General features: G+C 36.3%; 1 protein-coding gene across 3 annotated transcripts in view; it reads right to left on the bottom strand.

The window, feature by feature from the left end:
- msi1a (musashi RNA binding protein 1a) overlaps window positions 1-22,277 on the bottom strand; it is a 36,720-nt gene extending 14,443 nt beyond the window's left edge. For all 3 annotated transcript variants that reach the window (XM_084413991.1, XM_084413989.1, XM_084413990.1), the window contains exons 1-6: window positions 22,154-22,277; window positions 21,579-21,619; window positions 20,881-20,962; window positions 20,695-20,779; window positions 7,593-7,634; window positions 6,191-6,283 (exon numbers count right to left, since the gene is read on the bottom strand). In XM_084413991.1, the coding sequence (XP_084270117.1) occupies window positions 6,191-6,283; window positions 7,593-7,634; window positions 20,695-20,779; window positions 20,881-20,962; window positions 21,579-21,619; window positions 22,154-22,218 (408 nt within the window). In that variant the 5' untranslated portion in view covers window positions 22,219-22,277. The remainder of the gene's footprint in view (window positions 1-6,190; window positions 6,284-7,592; window positions 7,635-20,694; window positions 20,780-20,880; window positions 20,963-21,578; window positions 21,620-22,153) is intronic.
- Window positions 22,278-22,532: the final 255 nt, after the last annotated feature.

Genomic DNA, 22,532 nt, shown 5'->3' with positions numbered 1-22,532 from the left:
TCCAATGACACTGCAAAGTCAGGAGAAGACCGCGGACCGACAGCTGCTGTGAGCATTAGCATTGAAGTGTCTGATGTGAAAAATGATCAATGTGATGTTTGTGTTTATGAGTTACTGATCAAGTATAAATAGGTGAAAGAGACGGAAAACTTGTTCTACTCTCCCATTAACCATTCCAATAACAGATAAACCGATAGTGACAGTCCAATTTTTGGATGATTCAGATGTTTTTGTCCCTAAAAACATTCACACTAGAGCTCCAAACTACAAATGTACAGCCTAACTTTTTTAAACCGGGCATTAAAAATGAACTTTTTGCAGATATGCCAAATTACAAATGATAAAAAATAATGCTGCTGATAGTGTCACCGATATATTGTGTATCCCTAAATGATCTGCATATCAAAATTAAAAGTTTGAGAACTAAATGTGGTGTGGTGTTTGAAAAGGTGAGCATTACTATTATTATTGATCAGACTTGAGGTTAGTGATTCCAACAAACCACTAACCATGAGTATTAAACTTTGGCGCACAAACAATCCTGCTCCGTTTGTTCTATGAACATGAATCATACCTCAAATTGTGAGGTTTGTTGAGTAGAGGTGTGTTGTTACTTTACTAAGCAATGAGATTTACCTGGCAGACGATAAAACGACTGAAAAATCCCATGGATTTAGACTGAAGAGTGACCCGAGCCACACATAGGCCCTGTTTACACCTGGTGTTAAGATGCATTTTACAAGTGGATGACACTAAATACAGGAGTAAACTGGGTCTAAAGCGTTTTGAGCTTGTCCACTTTTGCCCTCTTCCAGAGGTAGTCGAAAACACATTCGACCGGATTGCTTTCGTAGTGTAAACGCTCATGAGGTCGAGTGTGTTCAAACAGACACAAAAGACCGTCTACTCTCCGTCTACTGATCTAATGAGTAACATTATGGGAAGAGCGCTAGCCAGACAGGATTTAAACTGTCAGCTGAAGTCCCAAGTTTGGTTTGAAGATGAAAAACATACCAAGCTCAATGTTCTCTCACCATTCCTGATTTCTAACACACACTCACAGCGTTCGGCTGGTCTTGTGTCTGTCAGAGCAGAAACTAAACCTGATGTTCTCTGTATGTTTTCCGTCGTCGCGTTCATATGTAAATTCAGCTTATTTTGTCCATTAGATCGAAAGATCTGAAAAAGCCCATACATTAACCCACCCACAGACCCTCCACTCGAAGAAATCAGGACAGAAGTGTTTGAAAGTGGACAAAAGAGATGGATTAAAACACCAGGTGAAAACGGGAAAGTGTCTCCCTCCTCTACTTCTGATCCGATCGACCAAAACACATCTTAATACCAGGTGTAAACAGGGCCCTAGAGACAAGAATAGATTTGGTCCAGTAAGAAAGAACCCAAAACACCCTAGCAATTTATGAATGATTAAAGTTTAACGTTGAACTTGCACCAGTTCCCTCCCAAACTTCGTCACAGTGAGTTTTACACAGACACTCATGTTTGCTTTCTGAAAAAGTAAGTATTTAGTTGTTTTGTACTTTTGTAAACTGGCATGTATAAAAGTTTACTTAATTATAATTAGTAAGTTTATCTTAATCGTAACAAAAAATAAACCCTGACATTATATGATTGCAAAATCAGTCTAATCAGACTGAAGCCAAAAATGATTAAAACAAAGAAAATTGCTAATATAAGATTAATCGCATCTAACATAAAAGTTTGGGTTTATAAAATATATGTATTATATATGTTACACACACACACATTTATATACAGTGTGTCTGTGTGTGTGTATAATATATAATACATATATTATATAAACACAAACTTTTAAGATTCGATTAATTGCGATTAATCGATATGACAGGACTAAAAGACATGACAAAAAATATATAGCATCCCTAAACAGAATAAAAGGTTTAGGAACTGTCAAAATATAAATAAATTTGAATAAAAAAATAAAGTTCAAAAGTTTAAGAAGTCAGTCCTTCAAAGACGACAGCTAATAATGCTCCAACACAACCTAAAATCATTTTACATGTCAAAACGAGAAACAGCTATGAGACAAATTACATTACAAAAGAAATGTTAGGGATTTCTGGAGACATGTTTGTTTACACCGTCATGGATGAGCACGTTATTTAGTCTAACAAAACACACACTCTCTGTCCTCTCCAAAACCCGCCAAGTGTCACATTTCTGTTTTATTAAACAAGCAGAAGGTATAAGATCTCCAGATAAAACTTGATTTTTATGCCTTCCTCATCACTCGTTTTCCCTTTAAACAGGCCAGCGGACAAAAGGTCCAGTGAAGCTCTCTAATCGACACCTCTCATGGCTGACTGGAGACTAACTTTTCCAGTCTGTCCGTTCCACTGGCCCTCTCCCTCTCAGTGTTTCATTATATCCATTGTTGTGGGTCGGAGCGCTTGGACTCTCACTGTACTTCGCTTTTGTGAGGCTGATCATATTCCAACCATTTTGGATTGTGCCTAACAGATCGGGACAATGGAGGGCAGTGAGTTTTCCCGGACGGGCTCGGCCGGCCAGATTGTGTTCACGGCAACAAGGGCTTCTCCCACCAAATACTGTGAACAGATACATACGCTAGTGCATGTGCACCGTGTTTTCTGATACCGATCCAACCGCTGAGTGAGAGGAGTGTGGAGAAGAAGCACAATATTTGCACAGATTAAATGTAGAAAAATCCCTTCTTTGTAGACTTTAACCTTGCCTAAGATGAATCCAGATTGCTTTCACATACTTTCCCCGTGCTTGAATGCCCAAAATGGAATTTGAAACACGTTTGGATTTTACTCTACCAGTCAAAAGTTTGAAATTATTACGATTTTGTTATGTTTTTGAAATGTTAACATAAAAACATTATTTATACATCGTTCATGGAACTTTTTTTTCTGAAATGTTTTGGACGTAAATGTTACTACTTGTTTCGGAATGTTCAGAGAACATTTAAAAAAGTAACGTTCCAATAACGTTTGTGGAATGATAAAATGGAATGTTTCCTTGACGTTCGCAAAACCAAGAACATTTTTTTAAAAATCATTCAGAGAACATTCATAAATAAGGTTCATATTTTTGTTAGCTTGGATTCTGGTAGTATCCTTCATTTTTGGTTGTTTTGGTTGCAAATCAGCATATTAGAATGATTTCTGAAGGATCACGTGATCATGCAGCCTTGATGAGCATAAGAGACTACTTTCAAAAACAGTAAAACATGGTAATTATTCCAAACCTCTGAACGGTAATAATACTGATTTTATGTTGTCTTGAAACTCCCAGCAGCCCAACAGGTGCACGAGGTGCTGACACCCACTAATACGCATTTGTGAGAGTGTACACCACTGAATCCACACGTGCATTTACATATTTAAAAAAAAAAAAAGAGCCCACATGCACCCGGTGTCACAGTGAGATGTGTGCGGAGACAATAGGCCCAGCAGGTCACCGTGGAAACAAGCTTGAGAGGGTGGGGGGGGGGGGGCAGCAGCTGTTGCATCAGTTAAGATTCGGAGACCCTCCCCCTTTCCCAACAGCACCCTCACACCCTCGCCCCATTCTCCCGTTCCTACCTTCACACCATTTATTACAGTAAGTGTCACTTTATATAAGTGTGATTCTGTTGTGAGGGACTACTTGAAATGTCTTCAGAGTATGTCTCATATAAACATTACGTCATGATCGAATTATGGTCTTGGTAAACACGAGTGGATTTTGGTATTTTTTTTACAAGTCAAAATGATCATTACAACATGAAGAAAATATTTTTTCTTAAAGGTGAAATCATAAAATTGACCCTATTTATATAAACACAACATTCCCTTCCAATCACATTACACCTGGTGTGTTTCACAAACCAATCAGTTCTTATAATTAAGTCCTGCCTCACCGAATATCCTGTTTTACTCATAAATACACTCTTGAGCATCAAATTAGCAAAGAATTAGAGCTGCACGTTAAAGTCCCCCCTATAGTCGATAATTTTATCCCTTAAAACTCATCTTTGATCACCAAAATTACATATTTTAAAGTTTTTTCCTTCAAAATAAATTTCTTCATGCCTTAAAATAGCTTGAATGTAACTCTACACCCTTGCCTCATTTAGTATACGTGGTTCTATGAATATGCAAATGAGCCCCGCCTTCACTCACTCACACCAGCTCAGAGATCCACTCGTTGACGATCACACGTTGACGTGATTGGTTACAAGGTAGTTTGTGACGTCAGAAACACCAGCGTTTTTTAGACTTTGGTTCACTGCAGTTTTAAGGAGAAAATACTCAGCAATGGTGTTTTGAATTTGTGGTTTGTCTTAAAGCATATTAAACACACCAAAGACATATAAACAACATTAAAAGCTTGATTTTCACCACAGGCAGACTTCAAATCATTGAAAAATTTTGATCTTGATTCAAAAACATTCGTTTCACCTCTATCTGTTAAAGGGAGTTCACCAAAATGATGTCATTATTTACTCGTTTCAAATAACGACTGTATCAATTACATCGTTTACACCAGTAGGTGGCGACAAGTGACTGTTAAAAAATTTTTTTGAGATTCGTTCAAACACACTGATTCATCCAATAATGAAACGAGTCTTTAAGAGCGAGTCATTGAATCGTTCACTCAAACTGATTTTTAGTTTCAAATAATTCATTCAAATTAAATACACATTTTTGAATAGACTGCAGCAATTAACATTTTGTCATTCTCAATTTGTGCAGCTCTAATTAGAAAGATTTCTGAAGGATCATGTGACACTGAAGAAGGAACAAATTACATTTTAAAATATATTCACATAGAAAACCATTATTTTTAAATTGTAATAATATTTCACAGTTTTTACTGCATTTTTGCCCAAATAAATGCAGCCTTGTTGAGCAGAAGAGACTTCTTTCAAAAACATGAAACTTTTGAAGGGTAGTTTACATTTGAAGGTCAGAAGGTTTTCCCTATTAAAGAATCACCCATAAACATGATCATGACCAGTTGTTTGGTGTCCCTTTTACTCTAATAGTTCTGGCTAGTTTAGGACAATTTTATAGGACACCCACTTTTAAAGCTTCCCTTTGTAGTGCGTGTCTTACTCTTTCTCCTCCTTCTCTCGCTCTCTTCTCTTGCCCTCGACCCACAGGAGGCGATGCCGCCTCCCTCACTCGTCTCCTGCCTCTACTCATATGCTTTTCTCTTTCTTTAGACCCTGTTGTCCACTATTCAACACAGCGGGCCGCTCTCGCACGAAAGAAAAAGCAGCAACACAAGGACTCCAACTGGGACACCAATTCTTTACCACTGACATCGAATATGACAGTAACAAATGGAACAAGTGGAGACAGATGGAGCATAAAAGAGATATCATGTGTTCTGTGTGCATCAGAACAGAGACAGATATACGGGACCTTTTTGTTATTGGAAATGTCAAAGAAAGCACCAATTATCAAGAACACATTATTGGGTGATATTACAGGCATATCACAGAAAACTGTTTTTCTGGTTCTTTTAAAACTGGTTTTGGTTTGTGTGTGTGCATGTGTGTGTGTGCACCTACTTAACTATATTTTGGGGACAAATTTGTACACAGAAGTGACCAAAACCTGACAAAATCTCCAAAAACCTCCCTTTAGGGACCTCCTCATTTGTAAAGCTGGTATAAAAATAAAGTAATTCAAGTTTTTTTTTTTAAATGTAAAAATCCAGAAAGTTTTGTGTGATGGGTAGGGTTAGTGTAAGGGGAGAGAATATACAGTTTGTACAGTATAAAAACCATTACATCTATGAAATGTCCCTATTTAGATAGCTAAGTAAACACGCGTGTGTGTGCGTGTGTCTATATACATTTATAAAGTTGAACTATGTAGACATACTCTAATATATTTACAACCATTTATAGAAACTAAGATGCAAATCATCATGTGACATCATGACATCTATGACATCACAACCACAAGCTCATTAACATATAACCGCCTACATTTACTTAAATGGTATTAAGAAGCGTGACCTGCCCTGATGAACAAAAGTATGATTGTCATACAGAAGTCTTAAATTACAGTACTAAATACAGCCGGTTTATTAATGATCAGAGAGAGGGGGGGGGAGTTGGAAAATGCATGAGAAACTAAACTAAATGACAGAAATAAGAAAAGTAGAAAAGAGCCCTTGAACTCACCTTTCCGAACTGATCGAAATACTGTTTCACATCTTCGATGGTGGTGTTGACAGACAGCCCTCCAACAAAGATCTTCTTTGTTCTTGTTACCAGCTGAAAACACCAGAGAAAAGACAAATGATGAGACTACAGGACTTTCTACAAGAAAACTAGGGTGGCATTTGGTAAAACTTTACAATAAGGTTTTATTTGTTGACATTAGTTAATAACTACATGAACTTACGATGAACAGCATTCTACAGCACTGACATGCTAATTTTAACATTTTACTAATATTTTTTGTTAAAAAAAAGAATGTGTGTGTCTATTACACAAGTTAATGTATGACTGTTCCAAAACCTAGTGAGCTATTTAATTAATGTCTGCGCAGCTGCCTTCTAAGGGAACATCCTAACTAAAAATGGAACCTCCAAAATGGAATTTAATGAACTCGGATTTGGAACGTTTCACATAGTGAGAAACTCTGTCAGACAGATCCACAAGTAACACTTTTCATGACACGCAGGAGAGACTTGATTTCAAGCTAACAACGCAATACACTAATAAGCATAAAAATACACCGCACCAATATCTATTTTATTCTTGGAGGTTTTTTTTTTTTTACATTATTTTTATAGGACAGTCCAGTGTAGACAGGAATTCTATTTCATTTTTAATTTTATTTTGACTTTTTTTTTTTTTTTTTACGCCATCTTGGAAGAAATTTCACTGAGCCCATTACAATGCATTCTGGGCTTACCTTCTCTTTGAAGGATATATAGCTACTACAATTCAAAAGTTTGGATTTTTCCAAAATAAATTAATACTTTTATTCAGCAATTCAGCTAAGGATGCATTAAATTGATCAAAAGTGCCTAAATGTACATTTCTGAAGGATCATGTGACACTGAAGACTGGAGTAATGATGCTGAAAATTCAGCTTTGATCGCAAGAATAAATTACATTTTACAATATATCAAAATAGAAAACAATTCTTTGATATTTTAATAATATTTCAAAATATTACAGTTTTTACTGTATTTTTTTATCAAATAAATGCAGCCTTGGTGAGCAGAAGAGACTTCTTTCAAAAACATTTAAAAATCGTATCGACCTCAAACATTTGAACAGTAGAGTATGTGCGATACGGTCAAAAATAAAGTATCTTTAATTGTTTTATTGTTTAGTCTCTATTTACGGTCCTCTTACTTGCCATTCTAAAGGTTTTGTTTGCTTATTGCCCATGCTTCAAGCCACTTCTATTCAATATGGTCAAAAAGAAGAGCTGTCACATGGAGAAAACACCTATGACGCTTTGAAACACTCAAAGGTTTTAGAACAGAGCCTACATGTCCTTAATGAGAAGTGACGTGTGACATCACAACACCTGTGATGTTAACCTGAACTGAGACTTCGCACTCACCTTCGGCTGAGCTCTACGTGGGAAGGCCACCTTAGGGTCAATCTGAGACAGAACGAGAGAGAGAGAGAGAGAGAGAGAGAGAGAGATTTGTTTAGCATGTGAATTAAGCTTCTTTGAATCTTGAGAGGGAATAAGAGGCATGAGTGAGAAGAAACGTCACGTACGGTCCGTTTGAAAGACAAAGATAGTAGTTCATTAATATTCTCAAAGTCCAATCACAGCTGTTCAACAAACAGACCAGGCGGTGTTTCCCAAAGATTTACTGATGTTAACATAATGTAATCATTATATGAAAAATAAACATTAAACAAATCAAACTGAAACTGTGCATGTGAAGTCAACTAGATCACCAAATTAAGTATTTCTACATCTTACATCTCAGTCAGTGTTTTCTTTAAGCAATCTACACCATGAAAATGTAAGTTACTATATTTAGTATGTTTTATTTATTGATGAAAGCCTCAACACATACTTCAACACAAAGTTTTACTTGAACAATATTCACAGTCTTGCGAGCAGAACCTGGCAGGAAATGAAAGCTTTCGTAACAGACAAATCCTCTGAAATATTTCAAAAGGAATTACATTAAATTCCCACCATGTTTCAGGCCAGTGTGGAATCATCTGACCACTGCAAGTCATGTGAGAAACACAAGAAAAACTGAAAGAAAACTTCTGCTTAAAGCTTTTCATCTGCCCATGTTTTCAAATATCTATTGTGGCAAATAAACGTATTTAAAAACTTGTTTTAAAAAAAAGTTAATTATACCAAAAATGATATAATCTTTTGCAAATATCCTGCAAAATGAAAAAGGTCACCAAGTTTTTCACCAAGGCTGCATTTATTTGAAAAATATAAAACTATAAAAAAATATCAAATATAATTATATATATATATAATAAAATATAAAATATAAAATAAAAAATATAAAATATAAAACTATAAAAAAGAATAAATAACATAATAATATATTTTTAAAATTAATTATAATAATAAAATAAAAATCTGTATCTGTGTAATTCGAAAGTCAGCAATTCGAAAGTCAGTCATTTTTTTGGAAAGATTTTAATATTTATTTAAATTCACATATCTTTTTTGTTATTGAAAATGTCAATATCAAGAGCATATTATTTGGTGATATTACAGACATATCACAAAAAAAACTTTGTACTCTGTAGATATTTATAGAAACTAAGATGCAAATCATCATGCAACCACAATCTCATTAACATATGATCACCTATATTTACATAACTATTTACTTATACCAAAAAATCACTCTTTTGTAAACATCCAGCAAAATAAATTTGGAAAACAATGACATTCTAATTGTTTGTGAGCACTGATGCTTCCTATTTGTTGGGATATATTGGGATACAATAGTAATATGAAATAGTTGGATAAATATCTGTATAATATCTATATCAATAAGCAACCCTGACAGCGGGGAAAAAAGGAAGCTCGCAGAAAAAAAAAAAGATCTATTTGCAAAAAATTGCTAATTGTTAAACTAAAGTTACTAATAGTTTTAGGATCATAATATATTCCGAAAGATACAACTTAAAATAAATATTTGATAAGTAAACCATACTTGACCAGATGCCTACAGCAGACTGTATGAGAATAGAGCCTGTAAAGTAAAATATAGATCAGTATCCTGGCAATCTAGAAGGTATAGATTTGTTAATCAACAAAAATCAGCACTAATCCCACTAGACAAGGCTATCTCCATCCTAATTCTAGAAACCATCTCTAGCCACCCCATGCCATGCACTGCCATTGATCTAAGTGACCTTCTACACCAACTAGATTCATATAGGCGTAGCACACAGTAGCGATCTAATGGTGCGCTCCAGCAAGACTCTACCACGTTGATCTTGCTAGTGTCTACAGTTTTAGTTCTATGATTTCAGCTCAGAATCTCTAGACTGCACTCATAGTCACCTTTTGATCCCAAACCTCGTCCCAACCTGTGCACGAGAAATACAAAACATCATGTGAAGTCATGTCGGATATATGAGTGGGAATCAGTTCAGCCGGATAAAAACCTCACTCATAGATCACCATCATTTTAAACTCATTTCACAGGATTCTGTAAAGCATTGATTATCCTTAAGTGATTTTTGATGTGCGCATCTACTAATCAATTTAGTTTCTAATAGTTATACATTATACAAATTATACAAACATTATACAAATATCTTTGCAAGCACTTTATCAATTCTGAGCCCCTTCATTTTTTAGTCACACTTGGTACCTTCACGGTGAAATCATTTTTTAGGAAAATCAATTTAATATATTTTTGTTCAATATTATTTTATGATTGTTACTTTTTATTTTATGATACTATGCGATGTACAATTTTGAAGAGCTATTTTTTCCTTTAAAATGTATATCTTTTTTTTTTCAAATAATAATTATTTTCAATAAATGCAATATTTCAGATTAAAATAGAGTGAAGGCCTTTAAAATATATATTTTTTTAATTGAGAATAGTGGCATTTGGAGACATTAAAAATAAGAACCTGTGCAATGTCATGGTGTGACCAGATAGCTCCCTATATAAATATATAGAGAGGCTTTTGGATTCCCTAGTTGTTTTTTTAGACATAATTTCTTTCTTTTATTAGGTTTTGCATTTAGAAATACATTTAGACATTCTAAAAGACTACTTTTTTGTCAAGGTTTAGATATTTTGATATCTGTCTCTTTTTTTTTTTTTGGTTTTGCATTATGATTACAATCAAACATTAAAATTTTGTTAGAAAGGGAGTACATGGATAGCATTTTTGTTACTCAGGAATTGATTGATAATTAAAAATTCTAGCAAAATAAGGAATGGATAGTGTTATTTTAAAACACTTAATACAAACATTTTGCAATTAAAATGTCATTTTTGTCGGTGCATTCTGCATTGGGGTTGAATTGTTGATTTTTTCACACATTTGCAAGATCTTGCTATATTACAATTATACTAATTCAAATGTGTGTTTTGAAAATGAACCCCTTCATTGCTATGTGGTTTGTTTTGGGGTTTTTTTGCATCATGGGTGATTTGTACTTTGTACCACCAAAAGATTCTCTGAGTTTTCGTATTTTCCATTAATTTCCTATATCGGTCATTATTGACCGTGAAGGTACCAAGTGTTACTTTTTATTTATTTACACCATCCATACATTTTTATGTGTGTGTTCAGCTAATGCGACAAAGTGTCACCCCATTCCGATGAAGATAAAAATTAAAAACGTAAAATAAAATAAAATAAAATAAAATATTTAAACGTGGGTTAAATTATTCATTTCTTAAAAAAAAAAAAAAAAATCTTACTGACCCCAAACTTTGTATGTTAGCACATTATATTTGAGTGTGCCAGATTACAAAACTACTTTTTTATTTTATCTTTTTATTTTTATTAATATTTTAACATTTTCTGAAGAAACAAGTGACATTTGCCCCTGGGAAAAACCAATGTGATGCAAAGATGTTGTGGATGTGGTGTTTTTAGTGCAATGTCTGATAGTTCAGCAGTCATTTTAATAGCACATCTCTTCTTAACAAGCTGCATGATTTGAGGATTCATTCACAATAAAAATAAATAAAATAAAAGTGTGTTTCCAAAAGTGTGCATTCGTAGCGAAGCAATGGAAGAACCATTTTTGGTTCCCCAAAGAACCAGTCAACGGTTCTTAAAATAACTCTTAGCGTGAAGAATCTGAAGAATCTTTTTCCACTATAAAGAATCTTTAGTGCACTGGAAAGGTTCCGTGGATGTTAAAGTTTCTTCATGGAACCATAAATGCCAATGAAGAAACTTTATTTTTAAGAGTGTAGGGTTAGGGGTTTGTAAAAATGTGTAGCCCTAACTCATGAAAATCATATAGTTCCGTCTTTAAAAATATCTGAACACAACTGTTGTTGTTTTAGCTATCTGAGCATATTCCTTCAAATATGTTGTAACATCTATGGATAACCAAAGCTTTACGGAATCCAAAATGAGGTCAGAAATGACACTGCTACAGTTTTAAGTATCAGACAGAAAGAACAAACTGATAGAAACACAAGCGTGTGTGTGTGTGTGTGTGTGTGTGTTGACGAAGGCTACTCCTTTTACAGGTTACTGGAACAGATCTGTTTCCAAACAATCCTCTTTTCAGGCCTGAGGGCAGGCAAAGCCTATCCCACCATCCAATCTCTGCTCGGAGCTGAGAGGGAGGAGATACGGAGAAAACAGAGAGAGAGAGAGAGAGCGAGAGAGAGAGGCAGGAAGGGGGTGAGGGCAAATTAATCAGCACGAAACGGCAAAAACAAAAAAAAAGTAAATGAAAACAACAAAAGAGAAGGAAGAGAGAGAAGGCGCAATTCAGCTAAAACAAAACCTGCTAGTGAAAAGCTCAGGGTGTTGATTGTGTGTGTGTGTGTGTGTGTGTGTGTGTGTGTGTGTCATGAAGCCCCCTCTGCTTTCATTAATTATAAGGACAAAGATGAACCCCAAACAGATGGGACGGAGAGAGGTCCACCCCCTCATGAGCGAGCACACACACACACACACACACACAGCTTGCCTTTCACTCCACACAACCATCAACAAATCAAACCAAACTACACAAGTATATTTCCTATTCACTCTTTTATCAGCTTCTACCTCATTTTACACACAGGAGCTCATATACACTCTTTAAAGTTCCTTCAAGCCAAGTTAAGCATCACTATCACCACTCATATAGTTAGTGTAAGTAAACTGTAGTTAGTGATTTTGAACAAACCTATAACAAGTAGTAAACTTCAGTGCGTATACCTCATCCACCAGCATTTGAGCTACAGACATGATTCATGAAGGATTTCTCAAGGTGTTCTGTTACTTTGCTAAATCCTTTATTGGACTTAAAAAAATTCTTAAGTACACTAAAAAAATAATAATTAATAATTATGAGGGAAACTGTTAGATTTCTAATGTTACACTCTTATAAAAAAGGTTGTTAAAGGGTTCTGTCAGGCGTTTCATATGCAGAACCTTTTAAGGGTTCCCATCATGGGATCAGTTTTAATTAATTTTTCTTTCATTAATTTTTAATTTTCATTAAATTTGTATGAATTAAACAGCTTGTAAACATACTTTATCAGTAGGGGGAAAAAATTATTTAATGAACACATTAAACATGACAGTATTAATATGCAATCATTTAAGACATTTCTCCTTAGACATACAGAATATTTTTGGCATAAAGGATCTTTAAAACGGAATCAAGAACCCTAGATTTCTATATTGAAGCCAACTAAACTGAACTTTATTTGCAAAGGGTGTATACCATATAGGGATGCTATATGTGAAATATAAAAATTATATATATAGTGCTGGGCAATGATTAATCGCATCCAAAATAAAAGTTTATGTTTATAAATTATGTATAATATATATATATATATATATATATATATATATATATATATATATATATATATATATATATATAAATATAATACATACTTAAATATATACAAGTATATGTGTGTATTTATATATACAAAATAATTATACACAGTACACACACATATATTATGTAAACACAAACTTTTATTTTGGATGCGATTAATCGTTGCCCAGCACTAATATAAATAAATATATATACGGTATATATATATAATTAATTTTAAATAATTGTGTATAATTTTTATATTTCACATATAGCATATATATATAAAATGATAAATATAATGAACTTTATTTGTTGCAAAGAGTGTATTACCATATGGATATGGTATACACTCTTTGCAAATAAAGTTCATTATATATATATATATATATATATATACACATACAGCCAATATATATAATATTTATATTATAATATATTACATAAATGATAGACAGACAGACAGACAGACAGATAGATAGTTGTATGGCAACATTCACAATACCTATTTTCATAAGTTGCTTTACGAAGAATATTGGTAGTGAACACTATAAATGTGAATTGTGAAAGAAAGCTAAATCAAGACTCAACTGGGGAAGCCCTCGTGCTCAAGCTCACGCATATTTAAAACCATTTTATACAAAGCTTACATAAATATGGTCATTATCAGTTTAGGCCAATATTTCTCTCTATATACAGACTGCATTATAAACTGTTGGTGTTTGAAAGTGTGTTGCTGGAAGAGGAGGATCTGCTGTTGTATATGGGACTGGGCCATCAAGGTCACTGTGCATGAGTGAACAATGGCAAAGCAATTAGCTAACGATGCTCGTTAATGAGGCTCAACAACCCCACACCGTGACCAAGACGGAACAAAGGTGAGAGTGTGTGTGCTGACACAATGCAAAATCTCAGGAGAGGCTTTGGCTTCAGCCACGTAGCTACCTCGGAAATGCAATCCAGTTTGTTTCCCTCAATCCGATTACTTGCTTTTGCGATCCATACTAATTACGGACAGGGAATTCTCTCTCTCTCTCTCTCTCTCTCTCTCTCTCTCTCCCTCTGTCCCGCGGCCCGAACCACCTCATGCCGTCAGCATTTCAGATCTAATCTTCAGAATCTACCGCTAAACCATCACACACACTCTTGCACGTCAATGACACACTCAAGGCCTCCAACGGGACTCTCATCCAAATCATTTCAAGTGTCCTTGTACCAGTTCTGCGCAACACACAACACAGGAATGTCTCCATGGTCTTGAAATCCCAACTTAAATGTTTTTTTTTTAAAAGCTGAAATTGTCCAGAAAAAAAGGGTTTAGATTTAAGGCTGTATTAAGCACAAACAATGCATGATAAAGTAAATGCATAAACGCATCAAGCCACAAGCTATCAGAGACATATTTTCATTTGTGTGTGTCAACTGCTAAAATAATAGTTCATTTCCACCAAACGCCACTGAGTCTAGAAGATTTGATCACTGTATTATCAATACAACTTGTAGTACATGGCTAAACAAGCATGTCTCAGCTGAATGTGCAATACAATTGAAAAAGCAATTTCAGGAATGAATGAACAGACAGATTTATTATGTATTTTTTTTTTTTTTTGCCAGTCAGCTCCCGCATTTTGGATTATTTTCGCAAAGCATTCATGGGCCCCAGAATATTTAGCTGTATGAATATCTGAACAATCAATATGTATATATAAATAAAATAACAGAGACTGCCTTTAAACTAACTTGAAAGTGGGTGTTTCATTAAAAACAAGCAACATTTTTGAACAAATAGCTGAGAAAATCTAATTTTTGTCAAAGACTTTGTCCAGATCAGATTCAGAACGATGTTCTAAACATAGATAGAGTAGATCGAGTACATCAACACCCCCAAAACTTCACAGTCCTCGCCCTGGGTCGGTAACATTAGGCAGTTTTGATTTATATGCTGTACACAGATCTTCATCTTTGTATTGTTTTGGGATCTGGCGATCCTGTGCTAGTTCAGAAGATGCGTAATAGCGCCGCCTACCTTATAAAAATGATTGCCGGGAAAACTTGTCAATGGCGGGGAAGCGTTGTGTCATAAACGACGGAAAATCACGTCAATGGCAGGGAAAGAGTTCATCTCTTTTGCTACACGAATAAGTTTAATTGAAGTTCGTATTCAAATATTGAGCCTAACTAACCTCATTTGACAAATGCAGATCCACATTGTTCCCATTGGCACTTGTTCAGGTTTGATATTTGCAGTTTGTCTTTTTATACAGCATTGATACGATCTTGTTTAATCATTTAAATTTGAACAAACTTCTAACACTAAATATTAAAATTAGCTGTGTAACTCATTCTGCAGCGTTACAGACATGAATGATTGTGCAGATCATTGAGAAATGTAAAACAGGAGACAAAACAGCTGGAATCTTTTGACTTCGGCTGGTAAGCAACCAACTAACAACTAGGGATGCATGAAAAAAAATGTGAAAATTTTTCGGGGGGAAAAGCCAAAATGTGAGTTTTCTGATAAAAATTGCGACTTTTACAATTTTACAAAATGCGTTTACAGTGCTTAAATGTCCAAAATGTAGTGATCACATATCAATATGACATAATATATAATAAAATAATAAAAATTGTTATAAGGTGCGTCCCAATTCGCATACTAATGCACTATTCTATGCTGTTTTAGTGTTAAAAGGTGGTGTACTTTAAATATCTGGATAATGCTTAATAAATATGGAATGTTGTACACTGTCGCAGCTTTAATTACATAACATTTGGGATGGGGCTGTCAGGCTCTGAGGCTGAATGACAAAAATAACCTTATTACATTTATACATTAAACGGTTGAGTACATAGAGCACAAGTATAGTGTGTCATTAGGAACACAGCTTTAGAAAGCCTTAGCATACCATGTAACAACACTTTGACAACCACCAATAACACCTTAGCATAATGGTGGTAAGAAATAAAATAAAAATATTATAAATTTCAAGACAATGTACAACATTGATGTCCAATAGTTTCTTAAGATACGGCCCTGAAAAAAAAAATTGACTACGTACAGTACACAAACACACACAAATCAGACACCTACAAATTTTTCACATGGTTGCTGTCTCTTAACTAACTTCGGGAGAAGTGCACATTCTGTCATGTCTGTTTTAATTCTGCCTTATTTTTACGAGATTTGACCAAATGACCTCTCGTTTCCAGAACTCAACCAACCTATCCTCTTTCATTCCTTCTTCTGAGGGCCGACAGCACGCAAAAACACTCTCAGCATGGCACATTCTTTCTGTTTTCAACACAGACTCTCACAATATCTTCTTTTCATTTCCTCGCGTGGACGGCAAAAGCAAGAAACAGGAAAACACTCAACAGAAGGATGGAAAATGTTGAATAATGAAGGACAGCATGGAAACGCTTTGCTGTTACATGCACAACTTTACAGTTCTCTACACAAGCACCACATCAAATATCAAATAAAAAAAAAGCACATACTGCCATCTGTGTTACAGACTGTTGCCGATTCTTCGGCAGTTCCTCTGGAATCTCAAAACACAGCTGAAAGTGGACGAGGAGCTGTTTTCACAATAGTCTTATCTATCAAAATTGCTTCCTGTTATTGTGGATCCCTCCCCACGCAGCCTTTCATACCCCACCGGAGCGACCTAATAACCCCCACCACAACAGAGGCTCAAATACCACGCCAAAGGCTCATTCAAACCCGTCAATACACAATCAACACACTGATTAGCCTTTGCATCACAGCACACAGAAATCATGCTTGGCTTAATAGGCTACCTGTAATGGAGATTTACATCACAGCTACCAGAATCATCCGGGTCGCTTTTAAAGTCGTCTGGTATGCTCATCACCAAGCCTGCATTTATTTTGATCGAAAATACAGTAAAATCATGTGAATTGTTATTACGATTTAAAATAACTCATTTAATATTTGCAAAGCTGAATTTCCAGCATCATTACTCCAGTCTTCAGTGTCACATGATCTTTCAGAAATCATTCTGATTTGTTGATTTGCTGCTTGATATTTTTATGAAATCTGTAATACTGTTTATTTTTCAGGATTCTTTGATTAATAAAGTTCAAAAGAAAAGCATTTATTTGAAACAGAAATTTTGTAATGTTATTTTACTGTCACTTTTGATCAGTTGAATTCATCATTGCTAAATAAAAGCAATCATTTCTAAAAAAAAAAAAAAAAAAAAGATAGACTTTCACATAGATAAATGATATGTGATTAACATTAATGTTATACCACAGGAAAAAAAATGTCTTCATAAAAATGAATCACGTTATAAAAAATGTTGTCTCACTCTCTTTTAGATACTTTTTTCAAGTTGTAAGTTCTCTCAATTTCCTGAAGGATAAGTCCTAGCATTTCTCCCACTGAATATTCTGTTTCACTTATCAGTACATCACATTCCGAAAAGAAAATAGATTGTGAACATCGCTTTCATGTCCACTTTAAGAAGCCACAAAGTATTATATTCTAGAACAGAATTGCTCTCGAGCATTAAAAATAAAACAGTGCCTCTATATGTGTCAATCTGTCCTAATTCCTTACTGAATTAATGCAAAAATGTTTGATATGATGCAACCAGGGCTTGACATGAACTTTTTTGCTCACCAGTGTGGCTAGTGATTTTCCAAAGTTACTAGCCACTCATCATTTTCACTGGCCACAATTTTGACATCAATACTGGGGAAATATCGATTTGACACCATGGGGAAAAACTGCCATACAGATATTCTTAATATTATCTCGTAATTTGGCAGCAGGTAAATTAGGCTGCTGTCACTTTAAGACATGACGCACAGATCTATTATACTGTTACACATGCGTTTTCTTTCTCAACTGTTTACATTCACTTAAAACATAACTGTTTACATGAATACTCACCAAGACTGGCATTTTGACATTATTTTGTGTGTATTTGACTGTTTAAGCGCAATAAGCAGAGAAAAAGAACTTAATTTAGTACTGAGATGCGACTTTATGTTTATTCCCTGCACAAAATCTGCAGGAAAAAGTACAATTACGCACAATCCCATGCCGAAATTCAAGCCCTGTAACAGCAAAAATATTCATCCGGAGCAAATTAAACGAGCGAGTGAGGAGAGGCGGGTTTGTGTGCCAAGCCCTGGATGCAACTATGATGCCTTCCATTTTTCAAAACAGAAAATAAAGAGATTTATATACATAATTCTACACCATCAAGTGTTACTCGAACTACCATTGGTCCCTGGCGATTATGTAATAGGTGGGTGTGGCTCAGAGGCTCCGCCTTCTTTGGCGTGGAAATTGATTTGTTTCTTCAGTTCAGTCCGTCAAGGTCAGATGTGAAACATGAACACTACAGAGCTGATTTATAGACACTAAAGTTGTAATTCCAGTTGAAAGTGACACTGACACGTCAATGGCGCGTTTTTTCATGTTTAATACTGTAAAGCTGCTTTGCTAAAGCAATGTATTGTAGAAAGCGCTATATAAATAAACGTGACGAGATTTGACTGGAGTGCTGATTTGCAGAACTCGTGCAAACATCCACATCGCCGTGATCAGATGCTTTTTATGAACTGCTGTTTTCTTACCACTGTCATTTTAGTGGTGTGTTTATTTTGTTATCAAGAGGAACAAGCGCAGCGCATATTTACATATTCATTAAACACAGCCAGTATTTCAACCTGTTTACCCCTAAGCAAAGAACGAAAAGAACTTCTCTGTGAGTATACAGGGCCTTTATGCAGGGGCACAGTGGTTAATAGCCGTGGTTAAGTGTGTGACACTCTCGGATATAACCAACAAAGTTGTTATGGTGATGGTAGTCCCACATGGCGACCAAACCCAAGAGACTGAAGTGTTGCCAGGCTGAGTCTCTCTGCGCAGTGGTGTTTAAGTCACCATTAATAGTTGTAAATACTCTTGCTGCAAACAAATGCGTCGAAACATGATTCGGCTAGCCTCGTTCTTTAATGTGAAAAGACTAGGAACAGGCCACAACACAGCCCAAATTTTACAACAAACAAATACAACCCCATTTACACACGGTCTGTGCCATCTCTGTTGTAAAGCTCTGGCTGGTTTTGTCTGCTGACACACCCACACAGTTCTGACAAAGGACCATCAATGACGTCCCAGGACTCACATATTCAAACACGACCTGGGAGCTTATTCAAATAGAGCTACTAGCTAGCACCATAATGTGGTCAAAAGTGGACAAAAAGTTCTGGAGCGAATTCAAAATGGATTAGGTTTCATAGCATTATAGGCCACTTTCATGTCATTTAAAACCATCACGGTAAATGCATATCAAACATCACCAAATACATATTACGACAACTGTAAAGGCCTTCGAAGAATACTATGCCATTACCATAGTAGTCATGGATCTCAACAACCCTGGTGGGTTGCATCCCAAAAAAACTGTTCTGATCGGGTCACAGACATCAGGGATAAAAATGCAAACATGCATATTCATCATAATTGTGAAATGTACAAACTAAACTGATAAAATGGGGGGGGGGAGCTCTACATTTGACATCAAAGGCTGTTCGATGAATCAAACTTTACATTACAGTACTATAAATTCACCTGTCACTATGGCTAATACTAATGTAATACTCTTAGCAATATGTGTGGCTGGCAAATCACTTCTGTTGTTTATGCATTTGCAAAATTGTCAGTTTTCCTATTCAGCCCTGTTAAATAAGTTCATTTAATATATTTCAACACTGTAAAAAATGTCCACCTATTTCAACTTAAAAGTGTCAGTTGATGTCTTCAATTTTTAAGTATAATCAAATTAGCTGTACCACCAGTCTTTGTGAAAGTGCATGGTTTATTTCAATAAAAATTTTAAACAATTTGGGTACAGTGATGTCTGATGTAAAGTCTGGGCCCTGACGCAAAACCAGCTGAGAAACACTGATGCAAATTAAATTCACAATTTTTCTAGATTGTGGCTAGTATCTAAACCTTCTTAATGTATAATGATAACATTAATGATTTAAAAAAAAAAAAAATAATACACTTATGAACAATACAGCTGTCAAATGTGACTATACATCACAAGTGCAAACGGACAAAAAATATTCTAATTCTGTGCCAGTGCCATGGTTTAATGATGGTAATAGAGTTTTATTTTGATAGATACCATAATGAAATGGTACTTCAAATAATAACATCTTATTACCATAGGCATGGCATAGTTTTAGTAATAATAAAACTAAATCCTCGACGATTTACAGTGGTTCTTAAAGTATATGCAAGCGCCTACACAACACTTTTGGAATGTTGATCGAATCCTAGAAGTTTTTGAAAAGTTTGATTCTGCCCCGTTTCGCTCCCCTGGTTGCCATGGCGATGAAAAGCGAGAAAGAACGCTTTCATGTGGCGCGCTCTGCGTCAGTCAGACCTGCTGGAACGGACCTCGTGCATGTGGACTTAAAGTGATCAAAAGCGAAAACCACCGCAAAGCATTCAAACCATTGAAGTGCTTAAGTCTTGCAAGGGAATGAACGAACGCATATAAGGCGAACTGCTTGAAAAACAAACGAATAAGCCAGTAAAACCACAGGTTGCACTGCTGGATTATTATTTCCATGCAATTTAGGCTATATTAAGTAAGCAAATGACTGATATACAGCATAATAAGAATGATATACTCACTGTTTTTGAATCCAACTCGTGCCTGTTTTGGGCCAAAACTTTATCCACACCGGTCTGGTCTACATAGGTGACAAATCCAAAGCCCCTGCGCAAAAGCAGTGCATGCACACACATTACGCATAAGAGTTGAGTTACAAACACACAAACAACAAGTCAGCAGTGGATGTGCGCGCGCCTCCCCCTCACCTCGACCGCTTCGTAACCGGATCCCGCATCACCATACACTCCTTCACCTCGCCGAATTTACAAAAGTATTCCTTCAGTCCCTCTGGAGAAAAAAAAAAAATACAATGCGTTTATTTCACAGCACCAGTTTAGAGACACAAATCGTGTTTGATGTATACCTTAAACAAAAAGCTCGCTGCTAGTTCAGCATTGGGACTGCTCATCTGTGACCACTTTGCATCTCAACAATAGCGCTCATTATAAAGCTCTGGAAAGCATTCTTATTATAATGTTCTAAGTTAAGCTGTGTATTTGAATAACAACGCAGGTATACATAGCGCGCTTGCTCTCAGAGAGATTTTCCACTCTGCATGTTGCATATATTCAAGCACATCAGTGCTTCCTCGCTAGCGCCCTTGCTTTCACCTCAAATCTCCACGAGCTCATTATACAGATCATCCGTAGCTCTCGAGGAAGTTTTCTGACAAAACATGTCACGTATTGATCAATAAATCACCTTCTGCGTAAAGGATAGCTAGGCTCGTGCGTTGAATGCATGCTTTGATTTTACGGTGTATGAACTATTCGCTTTCTGTTTCTAGCCAAACAAACATTATGAAAGAAAACACGCTCCTGTAAGCTCGTTTGAGCTCACAGCAACCCATGCACGAGTTTTTAGTGGAAGTCTCAGGCAGGACAGAAGATCACGCGTGTCTCACCTTGTGTCGTCTGCCAGCTCAGCCCGCCGATGAACATTTTGCTGAAAGGTGAAAAAGAGAGCCAGATCAGACATCTGAAAGTCTCCTGAAACGCGATCGATTGCTGATGCATGTGCACATGCAGCAATCAACCCGCCAGAATAACAATCAAGTGGAAAAGTGAAATTCGGCCATGATGGATGTGTGCCGTTATTTCCAATGAAAACGCAGAATTAATTATTTCCTCTCCTCTAAAAAGTAACAAGTTCGATCATCCCCTTTTGAACGGGCGAAATGGAATGTAAAAATATTAACAGGCTGGAAACAATGTAACAGTTCCAAATGTAACAGATGGAAACAATGTAACAGCGCGCGTCCTGGAAAGAGGGAACATGGGAACAATGTAACAGTGAGGCTCCTGGCTGTTACATTGTTTCCATTTTCGCTCTTTCGTAAAGGGACCCGCGCTTCTGTCTTTTGTCTCCGGTGGTCTCTTCCCTCCTGGTCCCAAAACTCTCAGCTTTATATAGGCTATAGTATATAGATCTCCCGTTCGCAAGGAAAAGTCAAACGGAGCGCGCGGAAAGGAGCTTTACCAGGGGTCGTGCGGGGAGTCCTGCGTGGAGGACGACAGGCTGCTCTGACTCCCTTCTGTGTCCATTCCCGTGTCCCTCTGTTGCCCGGACTGAGCCGAACGGGAGCCAGGAGTCTCCAACTCAAGAGCGGGTGGCCCGAGGGGGTGGGGGAGGGAGGGGCCCGTCTGGAGGAGGACGGGCCAAGCGGGGTTTGCGCAGACGCTGAGGCCCCGCCTCCCGTTTGACTTTCCCGGACTCTAGTTGTCGGCTCCGCCCTCTCGCTCTCCCTGGCCCCGCCCCGTCCTGCTTTCATGTGCTGTTGTACAGTAGCAGAAGCAGAGTCGAAACGTGGTCAGTCTGAAGAAAGAGACAGAAAGACAGACAGACAGATAGATGGATA

This window comes from Rutilus rutilus (assembly GCF_951802725.1).
Source record: "Rutilus rutilus genome assembly, chromosome: 7".
NCBI classification, from domain to species: Eukaryota; Metazoa; Chordata; class Actinopteri; order Cypriniformes; family Leuciscidae; genus Rutilus; species Rutilus rutilus.
Note: the sequence above shows the minus strand (reverse complement) of the source record. Positions and strands in the feature narration are given on the sequence as shown.